Source organism: Orbicella faveolata, unplaced genomic scaffold (assembly GCF_042242905.1).
Source record: "Orbicella faveolata isolate gen_17 unplaced genomic scaffold, um_ofav_v1 contig_3, whole genome shotgun sequence".
Taxonomy (NCBI): Eukaryota; Metazoa; Cnidaria; class Anthozoa; order Scleractinia; family Merulinidae; genus Orbicella; species Orbicella faveolata.
In genome coordinates, this window is record NW_028301558.1 from 8933297 (window position 1) to 8960000 (window position 26704).

Genomic DNA, 26704 nt, shown 5'->3' on the forward strand with positions numbered 1-26704 from the left:
GATTCTCAACACGTAGCCGCATTCCTTCAGTTGTTGGATGTTTTCAATCTTAATCAGCACACAATTGGATCTACACATAAAGACGGTCACACTTTGGATCTTGTTATCACTAGATCAGATGATGACATTGTTTCTAATTTGTCAATTGATTCTCCTTTTGTTATATCTGATCACGCTGCCGTTCATTTTCACCTGATGCTTAAAAAACCAGTGTTGAAAAAGAAGCTTATCACATTTAGAAAACTTCGTTCAATTGACTTTGATAGTTTTGGTTCTGATGTCACGAATTCTAGTCTTTCGAGTCTCTTTTCCACACCGCTTCCGTGCCTTGATGACTTAATCAGTGAGTATAATGGCGTTCTTAGTTCCATACTTGATATCCACGCTCCTGTAAAAACCAAAACAATAACTCTGCGTCCGGCTGCACCTTGGTATTCTGAAGAAATAAACAATTTGAAGAAAGATCGCAGGAGACTGGAGCGGCGTTGGCGAAGGACCAAACTTCCAGTCGACCGCCAGTTGTTTATTGATCAATGCCGTGTAGTCAACTTTTTAATTTGTTCTTCCAAGAGAACTTACTACACTAAGCTGATCAGTGATAATCAGACGGACTATAAACTTCTTTTCAAAACAATTGACAGTCTATTACATAGAAAGTGTGATATACCATATCCGCCCTGCAACTCGCCTTCGGATCTCGCAAATAAGTTCGTCGAGTTCTTTTCTGATAAGATCACCAAAATACGGGTCTACTTAGACAATGCAGCTCTCATCATCCATCAAGTTCCTGAAGTTAACCGGGTCTGTCCTTATACGTTTGATGAGTTCAGTTTGGTAGATGTTGACGAAGTCCGCAAATGTGTTGTGAAATTATCTTCCAAGTCATGTGATCTTGATCCTCTTCCTGGCTATGTCACAAGAAATGCTTTGAGCACACTGCTTCCATTTATCACCAAGATTATAAATACTTCGTTGCAATCTGGCCAAATACCCTCTCAATTAAAAGTTGCTAAGCTACGTCCTCTTCTTAAGAAGCCTTCTCTGGATCACACGCAGTTTTCAAATTATCGCCCTGTTTCGAATCTTACTTTTCTCAGCAAAGCAATTGAGAAGTTGGTTGCTAACCAACTGATCTCCTATGTTAACAACAATAACCTGAATGAGCCATTACAGTCTGCCTACAAACAGTATCATAGCACAGAAACGGCTCTCATTCGCGTGCATAATGACATCCTCACAGCAATTGATAAACGTAGAACGGTAATTTTATTACTTTTGGACCTCTCTGCTGCTTTCGATACTGTTGACCATGATATTCTCCTCTTCCGTCTACAACAGCGCTTTGGAGTTACTGGCAAGCCGTTACTATGGTTTAAATCTTATCTGTCCAATCGCATGCAGTATGTCTCTGTTGATGGTGCAGCTTCCTCAGATCATGCTCTTCAATGTGGTGTTCCACAAGGATCAGTGTTGGGACCCATTTTGTACGTTCTTTACAATTCACCCCTTTCAGACATTGTAAAAAAATTCAACTTGAGTTATCATTTTTATGCTGACGATTCACAACTTTATCTGTCCTTTCAGCCAACTATACCCAGTGATAAGGATTTAGCTGTGTCCAACATCGAGCGCTGTGTACGTGAGATTGATCACTGGATGTTGATTAATCGTCTTAAACTTAACAAGGATAAGACTGAACTTCTAGTGATCTCCGCAAAACATCTACCGAGACCAACCCTTCAAGAAATCTCTGTTGTCGATGAAACCATCTGCTCGTCACAGAAAGCAAGAAACATCGGTGTCATTTTTGACCATCATTTTCGTTTTAATGAACATATTGCAAGTATTTGCAAATCATCTTTTTATCATCTCCGTAATATCAGCAATATAAGGAAGTACCTGTCATCGACCACCACTGAAATACTTGTTCATGCGTTTGTTTCTTCAAAATTGGATAACTGTAATTCTCTACTCTATGGCTTACCAAACTGTCTTTTAAAAAAGTTACAGCACGTCCAGAATGCCGCTGCTCGTCTCATCACCCTCTCTAGAAAACACGAACACATCACACCTATTTTGTTTAATCTCCACTGGCTTCCTGTTAACTATCGTATCATCTTTAAAATTCTACTCATCACGTACAAGGCCCTAAACGATCTGGCACCTTCATACGTTCGTGATCTTCTCACTCCTTACACTCCGTCTCGTCAGCTACGTTCATCTTCTAAAGAACTTCTTTCCATTCCGCACTTCAATTTGAAAACATATGGCGCAAGATCTTTCTCTGTAGCAGCTCCTACACTCTGGAACACTCTTCCATCTGACATCAAGAACAGCTCCTCAGTGTCCCTTTTTAAACATAAACTAAAAACGTTCCTTTTTAAGAAAGCATTTTTATAACTTTTTTAGCGACATTTTTTTTATTTTTACTTTATTTGTCTTAAGTGTTTTTAATATTTCTAACTGTAAAGCGCTTTTGAACTTTTAGGATATTGGCGCTATATAAATATTTTATTATTATTATTATTATTATTATTATTTGGCCGCATATCGATTACTCCGAAACAAAGTCAGTGCAAGGATTAAACGTGCTAAGGAAAGCTATAGTAGATCACTACTTGAAGAGAACAGCGGCGATTCTGAATCTTTCTGGAGGTCTGTGAAGAAAATAATGCCGGACGCGAAACAGAAATCTATTCCGACCTGTATCAAGGCAGATGACAAGATTGTTACTGATAAACAAAGCATTTCAGAATTGTTTAACACTTACTTTACATCTGTTGTGAACAAGTTATTTGAATCATGCCGGTATGCAAGACCAGTTTTTAATTCTACAACCGAGGAGCTGTTTACAAAGAATCATTTTGAGTTCACAGCAGTGGGTAAACCGTTTGTGCTTAAGCAACTTAAATGCCTAAAACTCAAGAAAGCTACAGGTCTAGATGGTCTACCTGCTAGACTTTTAAAGGACAGCGCAGTTGTGATAGCTGACTGTGTAAAACATTTGATAAATCTTTCTATTGAAACTGGTGCAGTCCCGTCTGAATGGAAGCAAGCAAAGGTTGTACCTTGTTCAAATCTGGAAACAAAGATGATCTGGACAATTACAGGCCTATATCAATTTTACCGATCTTGTCGAAAATTCTGGAGAAAGCTGTCTTCCATCAGCTACATAGCTACCTATCAGAAAACTCTCTTCTCTCGCCTTATCAATCGGGGTTTCGCGCAAATCATTCAACTCAGTTGGCCGTTACCTTCCTTACAGATAAAATTCGTGGTCATATGGACAAAGGGCTATTGACGGGGGCAGTGTTTATTGACCTGAAAAAGGCTTTCGATACTGTTCCTCATGACGGTCTTTTAAACAAGTTGTACAGATATGGAATTCAAGACCAGCCTCTCTCGTGGTTTGAGAGCTATCTCACTAACAGGACTCAGAGAGTGTCCATTGAAAATCACCTTTCTTCTGCCGCCAACATCAGTAGCGGAGTACCTCAAGGTTCCGTGTTAGGGCCTCTCTTGTTTATTCTTTACATAAACGATCTTCCTTTGGCCGTTGGTCTGTCTAGTGTTATGTTATATGTCGACGACACCGTTATTTTTACTGCTGCTTCAAACATTGACCAACTACAGCTGAACTTAAGCCTTGATCTCAATAACGTCTCTAACTGGTTAACAGCGAACGGTCTTTTCCTCAACCTAAAGAAAACTGAGTATGTTTTATTTGGAACTGGGCAAAGGCTAGTCAGATCTGAATCTCATAGTCCGCTTTGCATGGAAGGAAAGGAAGTCAACCAAGTAAAGTCGTTCAAGTACCTAGGAGTCTTGCTAGATGAGTGTTTATCTTTCAACGATCACATAAGCTATTTAATGTCAAAAGTTGCTAGCAGACTTGGCCTCCTGTCACGATTACGAGGTTGTTTAACCACGGAAGCAGCAAATAAGATCTATTTGTCCACGGTGCTACCGATATTAAGCTATTGTGATACGTGCTTTTGCCCTCTAGGAAGCACTAACAGAAAGACTCTTGAACGCCTGCAACGACGAGCTGCGAAAATCGTATACGGTTTTAAACCTGACATAGTCACGAAAACAATACTCGAGAACCTACGCTGGCCCCCTCTTACAAAAACCATGGAAAAGCACTGTGCACTGTTAGTTAACAAGTGCTTGGTCGGAGAAGTTCCTCTATACTTTAAAGACTATTTCCTGTTACGCTGCCAGAGCGACAACCAACATGTTTTTAACAGATGCACTAGATCGTCAATCACTGACATTATACTTCCCAAATTTCATTTAGATGTCGTTAAAAAGTCTTTTTATTATCATGGTGCATGCACATTTAATAGCCTTCCAACGAACATAAAGATTTTGCCACCTAAGGAACGTTTCAAGGTTATCTCCGATTTTTTTTCTTAGGTTATTTTTTAGAACATTTTCAATTCGATATCCAATTTTTATGAGAACGCTATTACCTTTTTAAGCTTTTTAATTTTTTAAACATTTCAGCGTATCTTTTAAAGTAGTTAGTTTTTCTTATAGATATATATTATTTATACATGCTCTTTTTATTTTACGTTATACAGGGCCCCCGTTGATACCAGTCCTGCGACTGAAGGGGTCACCCTGTTTAAATATTGATTATTATTATTATTAATAATGTACGTAATTGAATATTCTATGAAACTTGTGAGTCTACAGAAACTGGCGGCGTCACGCAACGTATCAACAAATCGTGACCTCTTCACTAGCATGGACTTTGACACTATGCATATCTCACCGGTAAAACCTCGATTGCTGCTGAAAAATGTTGATTTTAGCAATAGACAAAGGTTGAAAGTCAGCTAGTGAAATCGTTCATTTAAGGTATTTATATTAAAGTGAGGGCGTCGAACGCACTTTCATAATCTCTGATTACTATTAGTTTACAGAAATATTTTCACGGACGAGTACTATCCATCCGGGTTTTGTCCTCGGACGGGTACTGTGGGCTGATAGTGTCTCTCCGCGGATGAACACTATCGCGTCACGTGATCAATTTAAACCAAAAAGAATCGGAGAAAATTTAGTGGTGAACTATAATAGCTGATAGTATGTACGAGTACCTCAGCCAATCAGATTGCAGCATTTGCATTGGTATACTAGTAAAATTCTACTAACGGCCAATAGTTTACCATAGCTTAGCCAATCAGATTGAAGTATTTGCATTATTTACGACGTATTCTAGTAGAAGTCTACAAAAATTCGATAGAAACACAAAAATGTTGCTCATGAAGATAACGTAAGGTTCTTGTGATTTAAAAACAGTCGAATTAAACATTCTCCAGTAGCTCGATACTGCACAAGAGTGTTTGGAACAAAATTACACTTATCATAAAGAGTCTCAACAAATGGCATAACAAACCCTGTATGGCCCACTGCTTTTACACCGCATTTATCTGCAAGCATTCCAACATACACATCGTCAATTCTATACGGCTTAATCACATCAAATAAAGGAACCAGACTCTCGACAACATCATATGACATAACAAAGCCAGCACCACTACAGAAATCTGGATAGTGTGTACCATTGTACTCTTCATAACTGACACGCCATTTTCCACTTCGTTGTACAAACGGATTGTGATGAAGTTTACCCATATAAAGGCCTTTCTTGGGTGTTGTTTTTAACTGTAAGACATCTATTAAACGTTTAGGGTTGACGAACACGTCGTCGTCTGCTTTGAGAAGGTAAGAAAACCCACAATATCTGGCTGCCCATTCGAAGGCCATCTGTATCTTCAAACTTTGGTTCCAGTAATGTTCATAATAATCCGCACGAATCATGTCGCCATAGATGCTATCTTCTTTTTTGAGTAAATCTGAATGTGTTTGATTCCTTGTCTGGCAAAGGAGAAAGTATGTCTTCCACTGAGGAACATTGCTGTTATCGACAGCCCATGTTTGACGAATCAAATATCTTCTTTCAAAATTTGCTGGTGCAGACGAAACTAGGATAAGCAGAGGGTAGTGCCGTGTACACACAGTCTTGGTTATCAAAGTGGTTTTGTGATGGAGCGTTGTTTTCCACAATTTAAACTCAGGATGAATTGCAGGCTGCGCGGTGGAGGGTTTGGGCTTTAAACGGCCTGAAGCCCATTCTAGAGTAGGCAGCACATTCGATAGAGAGGGAGCGCCACTGCCTGAAGATGGCTTGTCGTCAAAACGCCTGAAAGTCGTGCCCAGGTTAAGAGCTTTAATAAGTTGTGAGCGTGTTTCATGATGATAGAAGGACTTCATGTGAAAGCCACTTAAATACGTTATTAAAGCAACTGCCGTTACCGTAACAAGAGAGAGCATGATTATCTTGAACTTTATCGAGCCATGTTGTCTCCTTCTGAGTAAACACAACCAATTCCAAGGAAACAACAGACAGTGTTGTCGTCGATGAAGCATGTTCCCAGTGGGTGAATTGAAATGACTTCACTCCAAGTGCGAGCTCCTTCTACAAAGGAACAAAATTGTGCTGGTCTGATGAAAGATTTAAAACATCGTAAAAATTTTATTTTTTTTAATATTGATATTGTATTTGATTGAGGAGGATAAAGAAAAAAATGTAAAAGAAATATACCCTCCATTAAGGCCTTCGGCGCCAAAGGCTCAAGCCACTAGGGAGGTTTGAGGCACGCCCGATAGAATTAGGGGCAGGGAAATGTCAAAAAGTATTGGGGCCGGGGGCGCGGAGCATTTGAAAATGTGGTGGATAAAAAACACATGACCCAGCCTTTCCATCTGGTACCAAACTGAGTGACCCACCCGGCCCCTAATCGAAGGTCGAAAATTACATGACCCACCCCTAATAAAACATGACACTTTTGTTGCATAATCCAACAAAATTACATTTTGTATATGAACTAGCTTGTGGTGTTGTTGACGTTTTAGGTTTATTTCTTAACAATAGTACAACCGTATCTAAATATAATATTGTTTCCCTTTACTCTAGAAACTTTAAGTCATGGCCGCAACGTATAAACTCTTGTTTTTAGGTCCTCGTAGCTTGATTAAAGATATACCCCAAACAGCAGTGACCAAACAGCAGTAACATTTACTTCAATGCATTTAAATACCGAACTTGATGTTTCGTGTGCTAGTCAACATACATTTTCAAAAGTGGCTGTTACGAATTTTCGAAAGCTATTTATATCATAAACATTAGAGGTCTGGAACCTAGATTGAAAATATGATATGCAGCAGTATGTTAACCTGCCTAGACGTCATGAAAAGTAACAGATAGTACGTAAAACAACAACTGCTCACTATTATGACTCTGACATTTAGTGAAGGCTTAAGCTCTTGAATGAAATAAATGCAATAAAAGTCAGTTTTGATAAAATGCTAAAACGCTAAGATGTCAAAATGATCCCATTTAATGTCGTGACCACTGGTTTTTACATGATTAGCAACGGCTGATGAATGGCCTTTTTTTTAGCGAGGGCCTTGAATTGTTGATTTTTTCTGTCATGGAGTCTTCGTTTTATTTTTTCAACGTAAAATTCGTTACAGTCCCAACAAACGGCTTTATGTCGACTAGCACATGAAACGTCTAGTACTGTTTTTTTTTTTTTATAAAAAAACTGCGTTGGAAGACAATGCTTATCACAGGTGTTTGTGTTGTATTTCTTTTTTTCCAGTGTTGTTCCTGTGGAACAGTGATTCATTTAGAAAAAAGCTGTAGTGAGTCCTGGGACTCACACAGCCAGCAAATTCAAGAGTGTGAGTCCCAGACCCATGAACACGAGTCCCGTACCCTTGCGGATAAATAGCATGTAGACATAAGTTGGCTAAAATTCAACAAAATTCATTGTGGTTGCCTTTACCACATGGTACAATACAGCAATGAAGTAAAACACGAAAAAAATCTCGTGCATGTATTATAAGTTAAGTTTCATATAAAGACACAAAAGAGGGCTAACAGTTATTTGTTAATACGTACAAAATTTTAATGCATGTGTGGCCAACTGTTTTAGTAGTTCAAGACTTTGATTATTTCTTACAAAATAGGATGACCCACCCCCATGAGTAGCTGAAAACTGAATGACCCACTCCTTACCGAAGGCTTAAAAACTGATGACCCACCCCTCCATAATACTTTTTGACCTTTTCCTTAGTAGCTTATATTGTTTACATGTCAATGTTCGGGATAATTGTTAGTAAGTTAAATAGAAGAGTCTACAGATTGTGAAGCCAACCGAAAATTTTTTTTCTCGATTTTCGGAGCCGGTTGGCACATGCGTGTATGGTCGCCACGTCCCTGATTTTAACACGAACAGTGATCCGTACGCGACATTTGTGAGGGGAATAATTTAAACCCTTAAGGACTCGGAGTTCACGAGAGCAATCGCTTGGAAAGGAAAAGAACAGCGTGCAAAACAGAGCATAACCTTTTAAACCCTTGACGGTGACAATGGTTTTCACAAATTGTTTTAAAATAACAGTTACCAAACATAAATTATATCTTGCATGACAGCCTTGGGGATAATTGTCAGTAGGTTAAATAGGAGAGTCTACGGACTGTAAAGCCAGCTGCTTTGTTTATTAAAGGCGCTTTTCCATAGCAAAAAAAAAAAAAATGTTATTTGGCGGCGGAGAGGTCCGTATGGTGAAAAGCTGTGACTGAGGTCTTGAAAATGGTCACTGAGGACGTAGCATTTCTATAGACTGTCAATCTAGCCCATTTGTTTATTAAAAACACTTTCAACCAGTCAATAAACCGGTTGGTACGTGCGTATATCGTCGCTACTGTCCTGATTTTAACGCGAGCAGTTCAATCCGTGGGCGTTACTGTTGGTGAGAAATAATCTTTACCCTTAAAGAATTCGCGACACCAATCGTTCGGACAGGAAAAGAACTGCGTGCAAAATAGAGCGTAACCTTTTCTTTCACCTTTTCTTTGTAGACACTTGGCTGCAGGTTGGTTTTCTGTGTGTCAAAATATATTACACTGCACAAAATGGTCCGTACAAGGACCTTTCCTCAGGTCGTAGACATTCAGCGTATCTATCCGTATAAGACAAATATAAGGATGAGGCAGAATGTATAAGGTCCGCATAATAATAAGTATATTTCAGGGTTGGCCAAGGAAAATACCAGGATCTTACACACTTGTGGCAGGATTCCTTATATGTCAGCATACATGCCAGTATACGTGATGTATACTGAGTAAAAAAGGACTACTGGAAGGTCTGTGGACGGTGTGTATACGGAATCTTACAGCTGTGGTAGGGCTCCTTCTAGTTCAGGCCGCATGTCAGTATAGTGTGTGTATATGGGAGAATGAAGGGGTATACTGAATGTGGTGTCGAAGGAATATGTGCTGATTTCGTATATTTCGTGGATAATGACCCTGGTTTTCAGCTAGAATGAAATTTATTTGTGGGACTCTCAGTGGCAGTGGCAACATTTTTATCGTTTTCTTCTCTGCTATTTTTTGTCTTCATTATTTACAAATTAAAACCTGCTTGATTTCTATCTTAAACTCAACCCAGTGGAAGTTGTCTCGTGCTTCTCTAACTCGTACTTTCCAAATGGAGTACGTAAATAAAATACACGTAAAATGTCCTCTGACGGCATCCGTCTAATAGAAACACAAGGTTAACATGCGGGTTAAGAGTTCCCTTTTCCTTCGCCTCCGTAGCCACGAGTACTTGAAGTTCCTTGGCTTGAAATGACTCTCTTCACAAGTTGTCCTGAGAACAGCATTTTGCAGACTGTAATTTAAGTCCTTCGGGATAAAATGTACTTTCCGTTAAGCACGTTCAGAGCACATTTCTGTGTAATCTCCTGTACTAAAAACGGTTTGAGGATGTATATAATTTCAGCAAGGTTTAATGATTTCGAGTGCATGCTCTTGGAAGTAGATAAAAACATCAAGATTATCAAGAGCTTATCTTGCTTACATGAAACGAAGGCTACAGCTTACCTGGACATGGTTAACGTTTTCAGAAGTCATGATTTCTTCTGTTGTATAGACCAAAGAGGAAGACTATCCATCTCCCTGTGACTGAGAAACGTTCTTTGTGGCACGACGCCGTGTTCAGTTCCAAGGTGAGTTCCAAAGGAAAGCGAAGACGACTCGATTGATTGCCGCACATAGTGTTCGCTAAATGGAGTTTCCTTCGTCTTATGTTTCTTCAAATTCCACTTCTTACCGTTTGCAGAATTACCCAATTAAGATCCCTTGCCTCAAAAACTAAGGTAAGTTCTAACCGACAACGAAATAAAAAAGTAAACCGTCTTCAACGAATCTGCACGCCTTTCAAATGTGGCGGTTAACCGGCAAAATCAAAGAAATTGGGTCACGTACGTCATGTATGGGTACACATTTGGTCTACCCTTGGCAAAGCCGCTGACACTCATTGTGCTGTGAACCCAAACCCAACCAGAATCAGAAACTGATCAAGCATATCATATTTAGGTCTCCGGTCTCATTAGTAATCATGGGCTGCATGTAATCGCTCTGGCACTTCATCCTGTCGATTCCTGGGTCTGTTTTTTTTTTTTTTTGCGAACGCGTTTTACCTCGATACATAGAGATGAGATCAAAAGAAGCATTATTCAGATTGTTGATCGATACGTTCAGGTGATCTTAAATACCGTTGAGAAATTAAAGAAGCGTAAATGAAAGATGCGTGATTAAGTCTGTAAAGAGGCGTTGTTTTAGCGTCATACCCGGTTACGCACTATAATAATACCTTATAAGGCAATCCATAAAGAATACTGATATCTTTACGCAACGTGTAAAGGAGCGTACAGATGAGTTAATGATACCTTTACGCAATTCATAAAGAGGCGTAAAGAAGCCTTATTGATATCTTTACGCGCAAAGGATCGTACAGATGCGTTATGGATATCTTTACACAATGCGTAAAGAAGCGTTGAAATATGTTATTGATGTGTTCACGCAATGCACAAAGAAGCGTATAAATGTGTTATGGCTATCTTTCGTTAATGATACCTGTGCGAAATCCGCAAGGAAGGGTAAAAATGTGTTAATACTGATACCACCGGCGTTTATAACTGTTTGTCTAACTTAAAGCTTACTTTACACACCCTTTACACGCCGATAAGTTCGCTAAGTAAGTTCTTCTGTACGAAGCACTCATTATCACCGGGTATGATTTTTCACAACAGCACTATTTTCAGCAGCGGGGGGCTTTCGTTTCCTTCATTTATGATACAAAATAACAAACGATTTGAGTTTACTTTGTCAACTCATATAAGGTTCCCTTCCACTAGGTATAAGGTAATCTCCACAAGACAGTATACATTAGTATAAGGATACAGACGTATACTGATAATTACACAGACCTTGCACATATACTTCAGTATACCTTTCCGTACACATTATAGATACGGGTCCATTATACCTCCTTATACATGCCATTTCATGCAGTGCATAAGGTAGTCTTAATGCTTGAATTTCGCGAATCAAACAGGCTTCAGGGCCGAATTATTCTCTGCCACTCGCTAGGGGCTACTCTGGAGAAGTTAAGACAGGAATCAGTTACAGGGGTGGCGAATGGTCCTTCAAAATCTCTGGGTCTCGCAAATTTTAGTCGAATTTCACGGGTCTCACTGTCTTGTTTTTTAGCGGTTTTGTGCGTCTCGCAGTCTCGCAGTCTCGAGTTTTCGCGATCGTAAGTCTAAGGGTTTCGAAGTCCCAATTTGTTTGTTTATTTGATATTAGAAATGACGTGTTCTCGTCACTTGATATTGAATTTCAATGAAGCAACAGCTTCAACCATGTCGAAGAAACACGCTAGAAGGCTGTACAAGCTCATTCTAGCTCTCAACTAAATCTGGGGCTCGAATTTTAAGAGCCTGAACGTCTCGCGCCCGCACTTAAAACACTTTGAAGTCTCGGTTTCTCAACCTAAAAAAACCAAAATGTCTCGGGCTCTCAGAGAAAAACGCTTGTCTCGCCGTCTCGCAAAGTCTCTTACCGTAAGTGTTAGCATTGTAAATTCGTGTGGTTACAAAAGCGACTTACCGTGCTTGGAGTTTCCTTTAGTAATATTTCTTTGAAATCACTCTAAGCTTCGATAACAGAGTAACCCTCTATCGGGAACAATAGATGAAGAACTAGATGAGAAGATATGATTATTGTTCAGCCATATGAAAAAGGGCACCGCAGAAATACTTTTTTTGACGTCACAGTAACTGGTCAGTGGTCATCACCATCAGGCTGTGCTGTCCTTCGATCGATCAGTTCTCTGAGCTCGACTAAAAGATTGTTTTTTTTGCTTCGTTTTAAGGTCGAAAATATCCTTGATACTTCTCGTTATTGGTGAGTTTGACGTCCCTTGAATGGGTTTTCAATACTCAAACAATGTTCGTAAAGAATAGCCGTACAGGGGAGTCGTTTTGTGTGGAGTAATGTGTAGTTTGCTGACTCGTGCTGTCGAAGCGTGGATCGTGTTGCTTCAGCTTAAGAATTGTCAAAAACAACGATGGGTATCCAGGCAAAGGAGAAGATTGGTTCTGTATGAACCTTTTGCAAGGGGTTTAAAGACTGGTTGGATTTAAAGTGTAATTTGAATGAAATGGTCGAGGTGCATGTAAGTCGGGACCGTTTTAGTTACACTCACTTTACGCCAACATGTGGCGCTTGTTAACTTTAGATTATAATTCGCAACGCGTCAGAGTAACTTTAGTAAATGGTTTGAACCCAGGAGTATCGGTAGTTCGTATAGTGTGATCGTCCGGTTGAGTGTAGTTCTAACAAGAAGATCTTTTAGATCTTATAACCGCGCTTTTAAAATTTAACTGTTTGCTTAGCACTACCGTCGGAACGTAGTGCACATTTCAAAGCAGTCATTGATGATTCTTTACTTACTGTAGACATCACATCACGTGATCAACACAAACTGTATTATTGCACCATCAGTGGTAGCCGTTGACAAATCTCCGATGACGTAATGGTCCTAATCTAGAACTTTCTTCGGGATATGTATGGGCATGAACGATATGAACCACACGATAATAACACTATTAACAACAGCTTTCTTTCTTTAAAGACATGATTAAATTTGATTGGTGTTTTCCACGAGTAAAGGGCTAGCAAAGTAGTCACACAAGTCATGTAATTTAATAATGAAACTCTATCCCGACCGATGTATCGATTTTGGTCACTCCAGTGGCTACAGATTGAAAACGTGACAGAAAATTGGCGTTACTTTCGATTCTCACCAAATTTGGACAGTGGGAAGATCTCATCATTAGCCAATTACAGGCCAGGTCAAGTTAGCTAATTTAGTATGCAAGCCACCGTAATGGTGGTCGCTGTCGGCGAAATGTTTATTTGCTCAAAATTGGGGCAAAATCTTTCGGAGATGGAAGTCAGGACATTTTTAAGGATACAGAAAGTAATATGGGACCAGTTGGTGGCTTCTAAGGCTGAATTTATCCAGAAGTAAGCTGTATTTTCGTTTTCGTGCCGAAAGCCACGTGGTGAAATATTATCGGTTTGTTCTGCTGTCTTGTTCTGTTTTTTCTCTTGGTCATTTTTCTAGCCCGTCGAGGCCATTCTTTCGTCTAAATGAGTTGAAAAAAGTTCGAAAAAGATGTTCCCATTCAAGTTTAAGCTCTCAGGCGATAATTCTGGAGTTTTTTGGCCGAAACGTCGGGTTTGTTATGTTCGTGTTTTTCGGTTGCTATGGGCGACCGTGGCTCCCTTTGTTAGGTCAAGTCTAGGGAGTGAGGTCACAAAAAAAATTCTAATTAATTCTGGTTTTGTTCGATTTCGCTGAAATTTTAGCACGATAAAGCTGGATTGTTAAGGAATAGATTTACCTTCTGTCGATGTGTGGTAGCTATTAACGCTAAAGTAATATATCGCTTCGATGTCAGAGTTTTGAAGAGATTTTTTTGCAACGTGTAGGTTCGGCGTGATTTCGTAATCTGAGATTTTTGTTGACCCTGAAGAAACAACGTTTGGCGAGTAAACATTACAGATTGCGTAATCCAAAGTTGGCCGAGTGGAGATCTGCGTCTGGTCTCCGACAAAAAAAAAATTAAAAAAAATAAACCAAGGGTAGAACATGAACCGCTCCCGGCCCATGGCCGCGCGGTTAAAAAGGACTGTTGTTGGTGACTGACGTATAAGTACTTATAGCGGTCGATCGTGTTTTCGATGGACATGAGAACATCGCTCTCACCAAGTGCGATCACAAATATGTTGGGAAGCGTACGAAGTCTCTGGTTTCTGTACACGGCGTAACAAGTTAGAAGATTGCCAAAGAAGGTCTCAATATTAATAACGGCATGTTTTCACAATGTGAAAGAGGCGAACTACATCATGTAAGAACCCCTGACGAGTATATAGGTTATTAATTATTTTTAGTGCCAGCGTTTTTCCAGTCATAATTAAATTTCAACCTACAACCTGCAACCTGCGACCTGCAAAATATACCTGCCGCTTCAGCCCGCACTTCTGCTTAACATCAAAACTTAACTGTTTAAGATCTCTGAGCTTTCGTTCACGTTAAACACGTAAGACGTACGTCGCAACGTAATGTTTACCCACGCACGAAATGTCATTTCAACTACTGTTCCTTCGATAACAATAAAGTAGGGATTCAAACAGAAACTCGCGGACTCTCTCTTAATCTGCTAATTGCCCACACTTCTGCTTAAACGGCGAAGAAATAGAAACTTTTTTTAACAAAAGCGTTCGTTAATTTTCAATCATCAGATTCGCATGTAACCTTCTGACAACAACGCGCAATGTCTACATCCGGCTCGTTCGATTATTCGGCTTAAAGCTACGATCGCGTTTGTCGAAAATACGTATTTATCTCGTGATTTTTAGCCATTTAAGACATTGTCGTACTTGTAAAAGTGCTTATTTAAATGTTTACATCAACCACTACGGGACTGAGGACCGCGGTAGCAGTAGTTTACAATACTTACCTAATTTCAAAGTCAACCACTACGGGACTGCAGACCGCGGTGGTACTTCAGCTTAACACCGAGTCAATACATATTGACTCACTATCCCAGGAGTACCCAACGACACTTTAACTGGAAATTTAATATGTGACTTCCCAAGCACTGATTCTGTGCTCCCACGTCAATTACCATTAATAAGCAACTTTCCTGGGAAAAATATCCGCTCTTCACTGCTAGCAAGATCGACTTTATTTCACAAACTCCCAGCCAGACGTAATGAAAATTTTGAATACCGAGCTAGAAAAATGGCAATTAGCCAAGTAGCCAGCCAGCAGTAAAGGGTAACATTTTAAATGCCAGCAAGGCAATTATAGGCGAAAAAATGTTCTGGCCAGCGTTTTGACCTAGATTAAAAACAAACGCATTGTTTAGGACCTTTATTCAACAGCCTATTGTCTGTTGACTATTATTAGAGATAAATTAGGAATATGTGGTATTTTTGCCGCTATGAGCAAAATCTACACTTTGATTATCTTATCCCTTAAAAAACAATACAACTTACCATTTATGTCTTAAGCGGGTCGGACAAGGTGTCTCCCAGCACGTTGTTTTCCGATACTTCAGATGCCTTCCAGGTTCAGCATACGTGTGACAGTTTGGCACTTAACGTTCTGACATCTAAAACGATTCACACTTATGTTTAAAATAAGATCCCTCTAATCCTTCTAGACATTCAGATCAAACTTGCTTTCACCAAAGAAATGCTTGTTGCAAAATTACTTTTATATAATGCTGTAAGGGAAATGAACAAAAAATAATATTGAAGTCCTTTACTACTACATATCGGCCTTACTTCTACATTGCTAGCCCAATAATGATTGTAATTTCAACAACAGCAACACACTTTATATGTTTACCCCGATTTAGTAGTTTACAATTATTTCTAATGATTTTTTTGAAAAATAAAGGGTTATGCCAGCTCCTTAAAACAACCAAAGGGAGCTGGTTTAGTGTTGATTAGTAACACCATGTCTACCTCAAAAGCATTGAAAAACGTGTTTTTCTTTTTCTTTGGACAACTGTCTTCTCTGAGCTTCCCACTCTGGAATTGCGAGATAAAAGTTTATAAACCACATTAGAATCTTTATCATAAAATGAGTAAAAAAAAATCTTGATAATACATACCTTGAATGTTGGTGATCCATCTCAGTCCATGTCACTGATCCATGCCTTACCCAACGAACTGCAAAGCACTGTCAACACAACTGTCACAAAATTAATTTAACTTGAAAGCTAAACAACCAAAGACACTCACATTCCTAGAGGTAGTTTACCGTAAAAATTTCATAAATACCCATTGAAGGGATGTTTAAAGCCGTTCACCGTAAAAGTTTCACACACTTAAGTGCAAAGTTTCACAGCAAAGACCCCAGCATTGTTAGGATGTTATAGGCCGTTCACCGTAAAAGTTTCGCACAGTTAAGTGCAAACATTCGCAGCAAAGACCCCGGCATTGTTGGGATGTTACAGGCCGTTCACCGTAAAAGTTTCACACAGTTAAGTGCAAAGTTTCGCAGCAAAGACCCCGGCATTGTTGGGATGTTACAGGCCGTTCACCGTAAAAGTTTCACACCGGTAAGTGCAAAGTTTCGCAGCAAAGACCCCGGCATTGTTGGGATGTTATAGGCCGTTCACCGTAAAAGTTTCACACGGTTAAGTGCAAACATTCGCAGCAAAGACCCCGGCATTGTTGGGATGTTAAAGGCCGTTCACCGTAAAAGTTTCACACGGTTAAGTGCAAACATTCGCAGCAAAGACCCCGGCATTGTTGGGATGTTACAGGCCGTTCACCGTAAAAGTTTCACACAGTTAAGTGCAAAGTTTCGCAGCAAAGACCCCGGCATTGTTGGGATGTTACAGGCCGTTCACCGTAAAAGTTTCACACAGTTAAGTGCAAAGTTTCGCAGCAAAGACCCCGGCATTGTTGGGATGTTACAGGCCGTTCACCGTAAAAGTTTCACACAGCTAAGTGCAAAGTTTCACAGCAAAGACCCCAGCATTGTTAGGATGTTATAGGCCGTTCACCGTAAAAGTTTCGCACAGTTAAGTGCAAAGTTTCACAACAAAGACCCCAGCATTGTTAGGATGTTATAGGCCGTTCACCGTAAAAGTTTCGCACAGTTAAGTGCAAACATTCGCAGCAAAGACCCCGGCATTGTTGGGATGTTACAGGCCGTTCACCGTAAAAGTTTCACACAGTTAAGTGCAAAGTTTCACAGCAAAGACCCCAGCATTGTTAGGATGTTATAGGCCGTTCACCGTAAAAGTTTCACACACTTAAGTGCAAAGTTTCACAGCAAAGACCCCAGCATTGTTAGGATGTTATACGCCGTTCACCGTAAAAGTTTCGCACAGTTAAGTGCAAAGTTTCACAGCAAAGACCCCAGCATTGTTAGGATGTTATAGGCCGTTAACCGTAAAAGTTTCGCACAGTTAAGTGCATACATTCGCAGCAAAGACCCCGGCATTGTTGGGATGTTACAGGCCGTTCACCGTAAAAGTTTCACACAGTTAAGTGCAAAGTTTCGCAGCAAAGACCCCGGCATTGTTGGGATGTTACAGGCCGTTCACCGTAAAAGTTTCACACCGGTAAGTGCAAAGTTTCGCAGCAAAGACCCCGGCATTGTTGGGATGTTATAGGCCGTTCACCGTAAAAGTTTCACACGGTTAAGTGCAAACATTCGCAGCAAAGACCCCGGCATTGTTGGGATGTTAAAGGCCGTTCACCGTAAAAGTTTCACACCGGTAAGTGCAAACATTCGCAGCAAAGACCCCGGCATTGTTGGGATGTTACAGGCCGTTCACCGTAAAAGTTTCACACAGTTAAGTGCAAAGTTTCGCAGCAAAGACCCCGGCATTGTTGGGATGTTACAGGCCGTTCACCGTAAAAGTTTCACACAGTTAAGTGCAAAGTTTCGCAGCAAAGACCCCGGCATTGTTGGGATGTTACAGGCCGTTCACCGTAAAAGTTTCACACAGTTAAGTGCAAAGTTTCGCAGCAAAGACCCCGGCATTGTTGGGATGTTACAGGCCGTTCACCGTAAAAGTTTCACACAGTAAAGTGCAAAGTTTCACAGCAAAGACCCCAGCATTGTTAGGATGTTATACGCCGTTCACCGTAAAAGTTTCGCACAGTTAAGTGCAAAGTTTCACAGCAAACACCCCAGCATTGTTAGGATGTTATAGGCCGTTCACCGTAAAAGTTTCCCACACTTAAGTGCAAAGTTTCACAGCAAAGACCCCAGCATTGTTAGGATGTTATAGGCCGTTCACCGTAAAAGTTTCGCACAGTTAAGTGCAAAGTTTCACAACAAAGACCCCAGCATTGTTAGGATGTTATAGGCCGTTCACCGTAAAAGTTTCGCACAGTTAAGTGCAAACATTCGCAGCAAAGACCCCGGCATTGTTGGGATGTTACAGGCCGTTCACCGTAAAAGTTTCACACAGTTAAGTGCAAAGTTTCGCAGCAAAGACCCCGGCATTGTTGGGATGTTACAGGCCGTTCACCGTAAAAGTTTCACACAGTTAAGTGCAAAGTTTCGCAGCAAAGACCCCGGCATTGTTGGGATGTTACAGGCCGTTCACCGTAAAAGTTTCACACAGTAAAGTGCAAAGTTTCACAGCAAAGACCCCAGCATTGTTAGGATGTTATACGCCGTTCACCGTAAAAGTTTCGCACAGTTAAGTGCAAAGTTTCACAGCAAAGACCCCAGCATTGTTAGGATGTTATAGGCCGTTCACCGTAAAAGTTTCGCACAGTTAAGTGCAAACATTCGCAGCAAAGACCCCGGCATTGTTGGGATGTTACAGGCCGTTCACCGTAAAAGTTTCACACAGTTAAGTGCAAAGTTTCGCAGGAAAGACCCCGGCATTGTTGGGATGTTACAGGCCGTTCACCGTAAAAGTTTCACACGGTTAAGTGCAAACATTCGCAGCAAAGACCCCGGCATTGTTGGGATGTTACAGGCCGTTCACCGTAAAAGTTTCACACGGTTAAGTGCAAACATTCGCAGGAAAGACCCCGGCATTGTTGGGATGTTAAAGGCCGTTCACCGTAAAAGTTTCACACCGGTAAGTGCAAACATTCGCAGCAAAGACCCCGGCATTGTTGGGATGTTATAGGCCGTTCACCGTAAAAGTTTCACACAGTTAAGTGCAAAGTTTAGCAGCAAAGACCCCGGCATTGTTGGGATGTTACAGGCCGTTCACCGTAAAAGTTTCACACACTTAAGTGCAAACATTCGCAGCAAAGACCCCGGCATTGTTGGGATGTTACAGGCCGTTCACCGTAAAAGTTTCACACAGTTAAGTGCAAACATTCGCAGCAAAGACCCCGGCATTGTTGGGATGTTATAGGCCGTTCACCGTAAAAGTTTCACACAGCTAAGTGCAAAGTTTCGCAGCAAAGACCCCGGCATTGTTGGGATGTTATAGGCCGTTCACCGTAAAAGTTTCACACAGTTAAGTGCAAACATTCGCAGCAAAGACCCCGGCATTGTTGGGATGTTAAAGGCCGTTCACTGTAAAAGTTTCACACAGTTAAGTGCAAACATTCGCAGCAAAGACCCCGGCATTGTTGGGATGTTACAGGCCGTTCACCGTAAAAGTTTCACACAGTTAAGTGCAAAGTTTAGCAGCAAAGACCCCGGCATTGTTGGGATGTTATAGGCCGTTCACCGTAAAAGTTTCACACAGCTAAGTGCAAAGTTTCGCAGCAAAGACCCCGGCATTGTTGGGATGTTATAGGCCGTTCACCGTAAAAGTTTCACACAGTTAAGTGCAAACATTCGCAGCAAAGACCCCGGCATTGTTGGGATGTTAAAGGCCGTTCACCGTAAAAGTTTCACACAGTTAAGTGCAAACATTCGCAGCAAAGACCCCGGCATTGTTGGGATGTTACAGGCCGTTCACCGTAAAAGTTTCACACAGTTAAGTGCAAACATTCGCAGCAAAGACCCCGGCATTGTTGGGATGTTACAGGCCGTTCACCGTAAAAGTTTCACACAGCTAAGTGCAAAGTTTCGCAGCAAAGACCCCGGCATTGTTGGGATGTTATAGGCCGTTCACCGTAAAAGTTTCACACAGTTAAGTGCAAAGTTTCGCAGCAAAGACCCCGGCATTGTTGGGATGTTACAGGCCGTTCACCGTAAAAGTTTCACACAGTTAAGTGCAAAGTTTCGCAGCAAAGACCCCGGCATTGTTGGGATGTTACAGGCCGTTCACCGTAAAAGTTTCACACAGTTAAGTGCAAACATTCGCAGCAAAGACCCCGGCATTGTTGGGATGTTATAGGCCGTTCACCGTAAAAGTTTCACACAGTTAAGTGCAAAGTTTCGCAGCAAAGACCCCGGCATTGTTGGAATGTTACAGGCCGTTCACCGTAAAAGTTTCACACAGTTAAGTGCAAAGTTTCGCAGCAAAGACCCCGGCATTGTTGGGATGTTACAGGCCGTTCACCGTAAAAGTTTCACACAGTTAAGTGCAAAGTTTCGCAGCAAAGACCCCGGCATTGTTGGGATGTTACAGGCCGTTCACCGTAAAAGTTTCACACAGTAAAGTGCAAAGTTTCACAGCAAAGACCCCAGCATTGTTAGGATGTTATACGCCGTTCACCGTAAAAGTTTCGCACAGTTAAGTGCAAAGTTTCACAGCAAAGACCCCAGCATTGTTAGGATGTTATAGGCCGTTCACCGTAAAAGTTTCGCACAGTTAAGTGCAAACATTCGCAGCAAAGACCCCGGCATTGTTGGGATGTTACAGGCCGTTCACCGTAAAAGTTTCACACAGTTAAGTGCAAAGTTTCGCAGGAAAGACCCCGGCATTGTTGGGATGTTACAGGCCGTTCACCGTAAAAGTTTCACACGGTTAAGTGCAAAGTTTCGCAGCAAAGACCCCGGCATTGTTGGGATGTTACAGGCCGTTCACCGTAAAAGTTTCACACGGTTAAGTGCAAACATTCGCAGCAAAGACCCCGGCATTGTTGGGATGTTACAGGCCGTTCACCGTAAAAGTTTCACACCGGTAAGTGCAAACATTCGCAGCAAAGACCCCGGCATTGTTGGGATGTTATAGGCCGTTCACCGTAAAAGTTTCACACAGTTAAGTGCAAAGTTTAGCAACAAAGACCCCGGCATTGTTGGGATGTTACAGGCCGTTCACCGTAAAAGTTTCACACACTTAAGTGCAAACATTCGCAGCAAAGACCCCGGCATTGTTGGGATGTTACAGGCCGTTCACCGTAAAAGTTTCACACAGTTAAGTCCAAACATTCGCAGCAAAGACCCCGGCATTGTTGGGATGTTATAGGCCGTTCACCGTAAAAGTTTCACACAGCTAAGTGCAAAGTTTCGCAGCAAAGACCCCGGCATTGTTGGGATGTTATAGGCCGTTCACCGTAAAAGTTTCACACAGTTAAGTGCAAACATTCGCAGCAAAGACCCCGGCATTGTTGGGATGTTAAAGGCCGTTCACTGTAAAAGTTTCACACAGTTAAGTGCAAACATTCGCAGCAAAGACCCCGGCATTGTTGGGATGTTACAGGCCGTTCACCGTAAAAGTTTCACACAGTTAAGTGCAAAGTTTCGCAGCAAAGACCCCGGCATTGTTGGGATGTTATAGGCCGTTCACCGTAAAAGTTTCACACAGCTAAGTGCAAAGTTTCGCAGCAAAGACCCCGGCATTGTTGGGATGTTATAGGCCGTTCACCGTAAAAGTTTCACACAGTTAAGTGCAAACATTCGCAGCAAAGACCCCGGCATTGTTGGGATGTTATAGGCCGTTCACCGTAAAAGTTTCACACAGTTAAGTGCAAAGTTTAGCAGCAAAGACCCCGGCATTGTTGGGATGTTACAGGCCGTTCACCGTAAAAGTTTCACACACTTAAGTGCAAACATTCTCAGCAAAGACCCCGGCATTGTTGGGATGTTACAGGCCGTTCACCGTAAAAGTTTCACACAGTTAAGTGCAAACATTCGCAGCAAAGACCCCGGCATTGTTGGGATGTTATAGGCCGTTCACCGTAAAAGTTTCACACAGTTAAGTGCAAAGTTTAGCAGCAAAGACCCCGGCATTGTTGGGATGTTACAGGCCGTTCACCGTAAAAGTTTCACACACTTAAGTGCAAACATTCGCAGCAAAGACCCCGGCATTGTTGGGATGTTACAGGCCGTTCACCGTAAAAGTTTCACACAGTTAAGTGCAAACATTCGCAGCAAAGACCCCGGCATTGTTGGGACGTTATAGGCCGTTCACCGTAAAAGTTTCACACAGCTAAGTGCAAAGTTTCGCAGCAAAGACCCCGGCATTGTTGGGATGTTACAGGCCGTTCACCGTAAAAGTTTCACACACTTAAGTGCAAACATTCGCAGCAAAGACCCCGGCATTGTTGGGATGTTACAGGCCGTTCACCGTAAAAGTTTCACACAGTTAAGTGCAAACATTCGCAGCAAAGACCCCGGCATTGTTGGGATGTTATAGGCCGTTCACCGTAAAAGTTTCACACAGCTAAGTGCAAAGTTTCGCAGCAAAGACCCCGGCATTGTTGGGATGTTATAGGCCGTTCACCGTAAAAGTTTCACACAGTTAAGTGCAAACATTCGCAGCAAAGACCCCGGCATTGTTGGGATGTTAAAGGCCGTTCACTGTAAAAGTTTCACACAGTTAAGTGCAAACATTCGCAGCAAAGACCCCGGCATTGTTGGGATGTTACAGGCCGTTCACCGTAAAAGTTTCACACAGTTAAGTGCAAAGTTTCGCAGCAAAGACCCCGGCATTGTTGGGATGTTATAGGCCGTTCACCGTAAAAGTTTCACACAGCTAAGTGCAAAGTTTCGCAGCAAAGACCCCGGCATTGTTGGGATGTTATAGGCCGTTCACCGTAAAAGTTTCACACAGTTAAGTGCAAACATTCGCAGCAAAGACCCCGGCATTGTTGGGATGTTAAAGGCCGTTCACCGTAAAAGTTTCACACACTTAAGTGCAAACATTCGCAGCAAAGACCCCGGCATTGTTGGGATGTTACAGGCCGTTCACCGTAAAAGTTTCACACACTTAAGTGCAAACATTCGCAGCAAAGACCCCGGCATTGTTGGGATGTTACAGGCCGTTCACCGTAAAAGTTTCACACAGTTAAGTGCAAACATTCGCAGCAAAGACCCCGGCATTGTTGGGATGTTATAGGCCGTTCACCGTAAAAGTTTCACACAGCTAAGTGCAAAGTTTCGCAGCAAAGACCCCGGCATTGTTGGGATGTTATAGGCCGTTCACCGTAAAAGTTTCACACAGTTAAGTGCAAACATTCGCAGCAAAGACCCCGGCATTGTTGGGATGTTAAAGGCCGTTCACTGTAAAAGTTTCACACAGTTAAGTGCAAACATTCGCAGCAAAGACCCCGGCATTGTTGGGATGTTACAGGCCGTTCACCGTAAAAGTTTCACACAGTTAAGTGCAAAGTTTCGCAGCAAAGACCCCGGCATTGTTGGGATGTTATAGGCCGTTCACCGTAAAAGTTTCACACAGCTAAGTGCAAAGTTTCGCAGCAAAGACCCCGGCATTGTTGGGATGTTATAGGCCGTTCACCGTAAAAGTTTCACACAGTTAAGTGCAAACATTCGCAGCAAAGACCCCGGCATTGTTGGGATGTTATAGGCCGTTCACCGTAAAAGTTTCACACAGTTAAGTGCAAAGTTTAGCAGCAAAGACCCCGGCATTGTTGGGATGTTACAGGCCGTTCACCGTAAAAGTTTCACACACTTAAGTGCAAACATTCGCAGCAAAGACCCCGGCATTGTTGGGATGTTACAGGCCGTTCACCGTAAAAGTTTCACACAGTTAAGTGCAAACATTCGCAGCAAAGACCCCGGCATTGTTGGGATGTTATAGGCCGTTCACCGTAAAAGTTTCACACAGTTAAGTGCAAAGTTTAGCAGCAAAGACCCCGGCATTGTTGGGATGTTACAGGCCGTTCACCGTAAAAGTTTCACATACTTAAGTGCAAACATTCGCAGCAAAGACCCCGGCATTGTTGGGATGTTACAGGCCGTTCACCGTAAAAGTTTCACACAGTTAAGTGCAAACATTCGCAGCAAAGACCCCGGCATTGTTGGGATGTTATAGGCCGTTCACCGTAAAAGTTTCACACAGCTAAGTGCAAAGTTTCGCAGCAAAGACCCCGGCATTGTTGGGATGTTATAGGCCGTTCACCGTAAAAGTTTCACACAGTTAAGTGCAAACATTCGCAGCAAAGACCCCGGCATTGTTGGGATGTTAAAGGCCGTTCACTGTAAAAGTTTCACACAGTTAAGTGCAAACATTCGCAGCAAAGACCCCGGCATTGTTGGGATGTTACAGGCCGTTCACCGTAAAAGTTTCACACAGTTAAGTGCAAAGTTTCGCAGCAAAGACCCCGGCATTGTTGGGATGTTATAGGCCGTTCACCGTAAAAGTTTCACACAGCTAAGTGCAAAGTTTCGCAGCAAAGACCCCGGCATTGTTGGGATGTTATAGGCCGTTCACCGTAAAAGTTTCACACAGTTAAGTGCAAACATTCGCAGCAAAGACCCCGGCATTGTTGGGATGTTAAAGGCCGTTCACCGTAAAAGTTTCACACACTTAAGTGCAAACATTCGCAGCAAAGACCCCGGCATTGTTGGGATGTTACAGGCCGTTCACCGTAAAAGTTTCACACACTTAAGTGCAAACATTCGCAGCAAAGACCCCGGCATTGTTGGGATGTTACAGGCCGTTCACCGTAAAAGTTTCACACAGTTAAGTGCAAACATTCGCAGCAAAGACCCCGGCATTGTTGGGATGTTATAGGCCGTTCACCGTAAAAGTTTCACACAGCTAAGTGCAAAGTTTCGCAGCAAAGACCCCGGCATTGTTGGGATGTTATAGGCCGGTCACCGTAAAAGTTTCACACAGTTAAGTGCAAACATTCGCAGCAAAGACCCCGGCATTGTTGGGATGTTAAAGGCCGTTCACTGTAAAAGTTTCACACAGTTAAGTGCAAACATTCGCAGCAAAGACCCCGGCATTGTTGGGATGTTACAGGCCGTTCACCGTAAAAGTTTCACACAGTTAAGTGCAAAGTTTCGCAGCAAAGACCCCGGCATTGTTGGGATGTTATAGGCCGTTCACCGTAAAAGTTTCACACAGCTAAGTGCAAAGTTTCGCAGCAAAGACCCCGGCATTGTTGGGATGTTATAGGCCGTTCACCGTAAAAGTTTCACACAGTTAAGTGCAAACATTCGCAGCAAAGACCCCGGCATTGTTGGGATGTTAAAGGCCGTTCACCGTAAAAGTTTCACACACTTAAGTGCAAACATTCGCAGCAAAGACCCCGGCATTGTTGGGATGTTACAGGCCGTTCACCGTAAAAGTTTCACACAGTTAAGTGCAAACATTCGCAGCAAAGACCCCGGCATTGTTGGGATGTTACAGGCCGTTCACCGTAAAAGTTTCACACAGTTAAGTGCAAAGTTTCGCAGCAAAGACCCCGGCATTGTTGGGATGTTATAGGCCGTTCACCGTAAAAGTTTCACACAGTTAAGTGCAAAGTTTCGCAGCAAAGACCCCGGCATTGTTGGGATGTTACAGGCCGTTCACCGTAAAAGTTTCACAGAGTTAAGTGCAAACATTCGCAGCAAAGACCCCGGCATTGTTGGGATGTTACAGGCCGTTCACCGTAAAAGTTTCACACAGTTAAGTGCAAACATTCGCAGCAAAGACCCCGGCATTGTTGGGATGTTATAGGCCGTTCACCGTAAAAGTTTCACACAGTTAAGTGCAAAGTTTCGCAGCAAAGACCCCGGCATTGTTGGGATGTTACAGGCCGTTCACCGTAAAAGTTTCACACAGTTAAGTGCAAACATTCGCAGCAAAGACCCCGGCATTGTTGGGATGTTACAGGCCGTTCACCGTAAAAGTTTCACACAGTTAAGTGCAAACATTCGCAGCAAAGACCCCGGCATTGTTGGGATGTTATAGGCCGTTCACCGTAAAAGTTTCACACAGTTAAGTGCAAAGTTTCGCAGCAAAGACCCCGGCATTGTTGGGATGTTACAGGCCGTTCACCGTAAAAGTTTCACACAGTTAAGTGCAAAGTTTCGCAGCAAAGACCCCGGCATTGTTGGGATGTTACAGGCCGTTCACCGTAAAAGTTTCACACAGTTAAGTGCAAAGTTTCGCAGCAAAGACCCCGGCATTGTTGGAATGTTAAAGGCCGTTCACCGTAAAAGTATTGCTATTAACAGCATCAACCCTCGTTAACTCGTTAACAAAATGTATCAATCAGATCAATGTAATGTCATAAATATAAACTGGACGATCAGCATAAAAGATTCACAAACTTAATCTCGTGATTTCATCAACAAATTTCCTCATCTTTTCTTGGGTACCAGTCCATGACATCAGGTAACGTTTGCAGCATCTTTAGTTGTGCTTCTTATAGTTCACGCAATTAATTTTACACCTGAAAAATGATATGTTTTAGAAAATGTAACATACTGCACAATCCCTCTTATACCGGCGTCCTCCTCACGTCCACACACACACACACATGCATCCAAATACGCATACAGCCACGGACACATAATAATATACAAAATTGGTGATACTATCGGGCCCCTCAATGTAAGATCTAGATCAAGAACTATGGTCACAAAAATAGCTCATTCATGAGAGAATTCAATGAAATGTCTTAGATTTTAACTGA

At 42.0% G+C, this 26704-nt stretch overlaps 1 protein-coding gene and 2 long non-coding RNA genes across 3 annotated transcripts in view; all 3 read right to left on the reverse strand.

Moving 5' to 3' along the window:
• Window positions 1–5119: 5119 nt before the first annotated feature.
• Window positions 5120–12098, reverse strand: LOC149106272 (beta-1,3-galactosyltransferase 5-like). The gene is made up of 2 exons (XM_089298108.1): window positions 12032–12098; window positions 5120–6487 (listed from the first exon to the last, which is right to left on the reverse strand). The coding sequence occupies exon 2, from the start codon at window positions 6436–6438 to the stop codon at window positions 5269–5271; it is 1170 nt and encodes a 389-aa protein (XP_089154234.1). The 5' UTR covers window positions 6439–6487; window positions 12032–12098; the 3' UTR covers window positions 5120–5268.
• A 3891-nt stretch (window positions 12099–15989) lies between these two features.
• Window positions 15990–16966, reverse strand: LOC149106273 (uncharacterized). Its single transcript, XR_016209786.1, has 2 exons — window positions 16117–16966; window positions 15990–16033 (listed from the first exon to the last, which is right to left on the reverse strand). It is a non-coding gene; the product is annotated as an uncharacterized LOC149106273 (long non-coding RNA).
• An 8815-nt stretch (window positions 16967–25781) lies between these two features.
• The window catches only part of LOC149106274 (uncharacterized), a 3096-nt gene continuing 2173 nt past the window's right edge, over window positions 25782–26704 (reverse strand). Inside the window, exon 2 of the long non-coding RNA XR_016209826.1 lies at window positions 25782–26461. This is a non-coding gene — a long non-coding RNA (uncharacterized LOC149106274). The remainder of the gene's footprint in view (window positions 26462–26704) is intronic.

Coding starts and splice junctions, on each gene's coding strand:
- LOC149106272 (XM_089298108.1), bottom strand. CDS start 6,438: ATGCTTCATCGACGACAACACTGTCTGTTGTTTCCTTGGAATTGGTTG.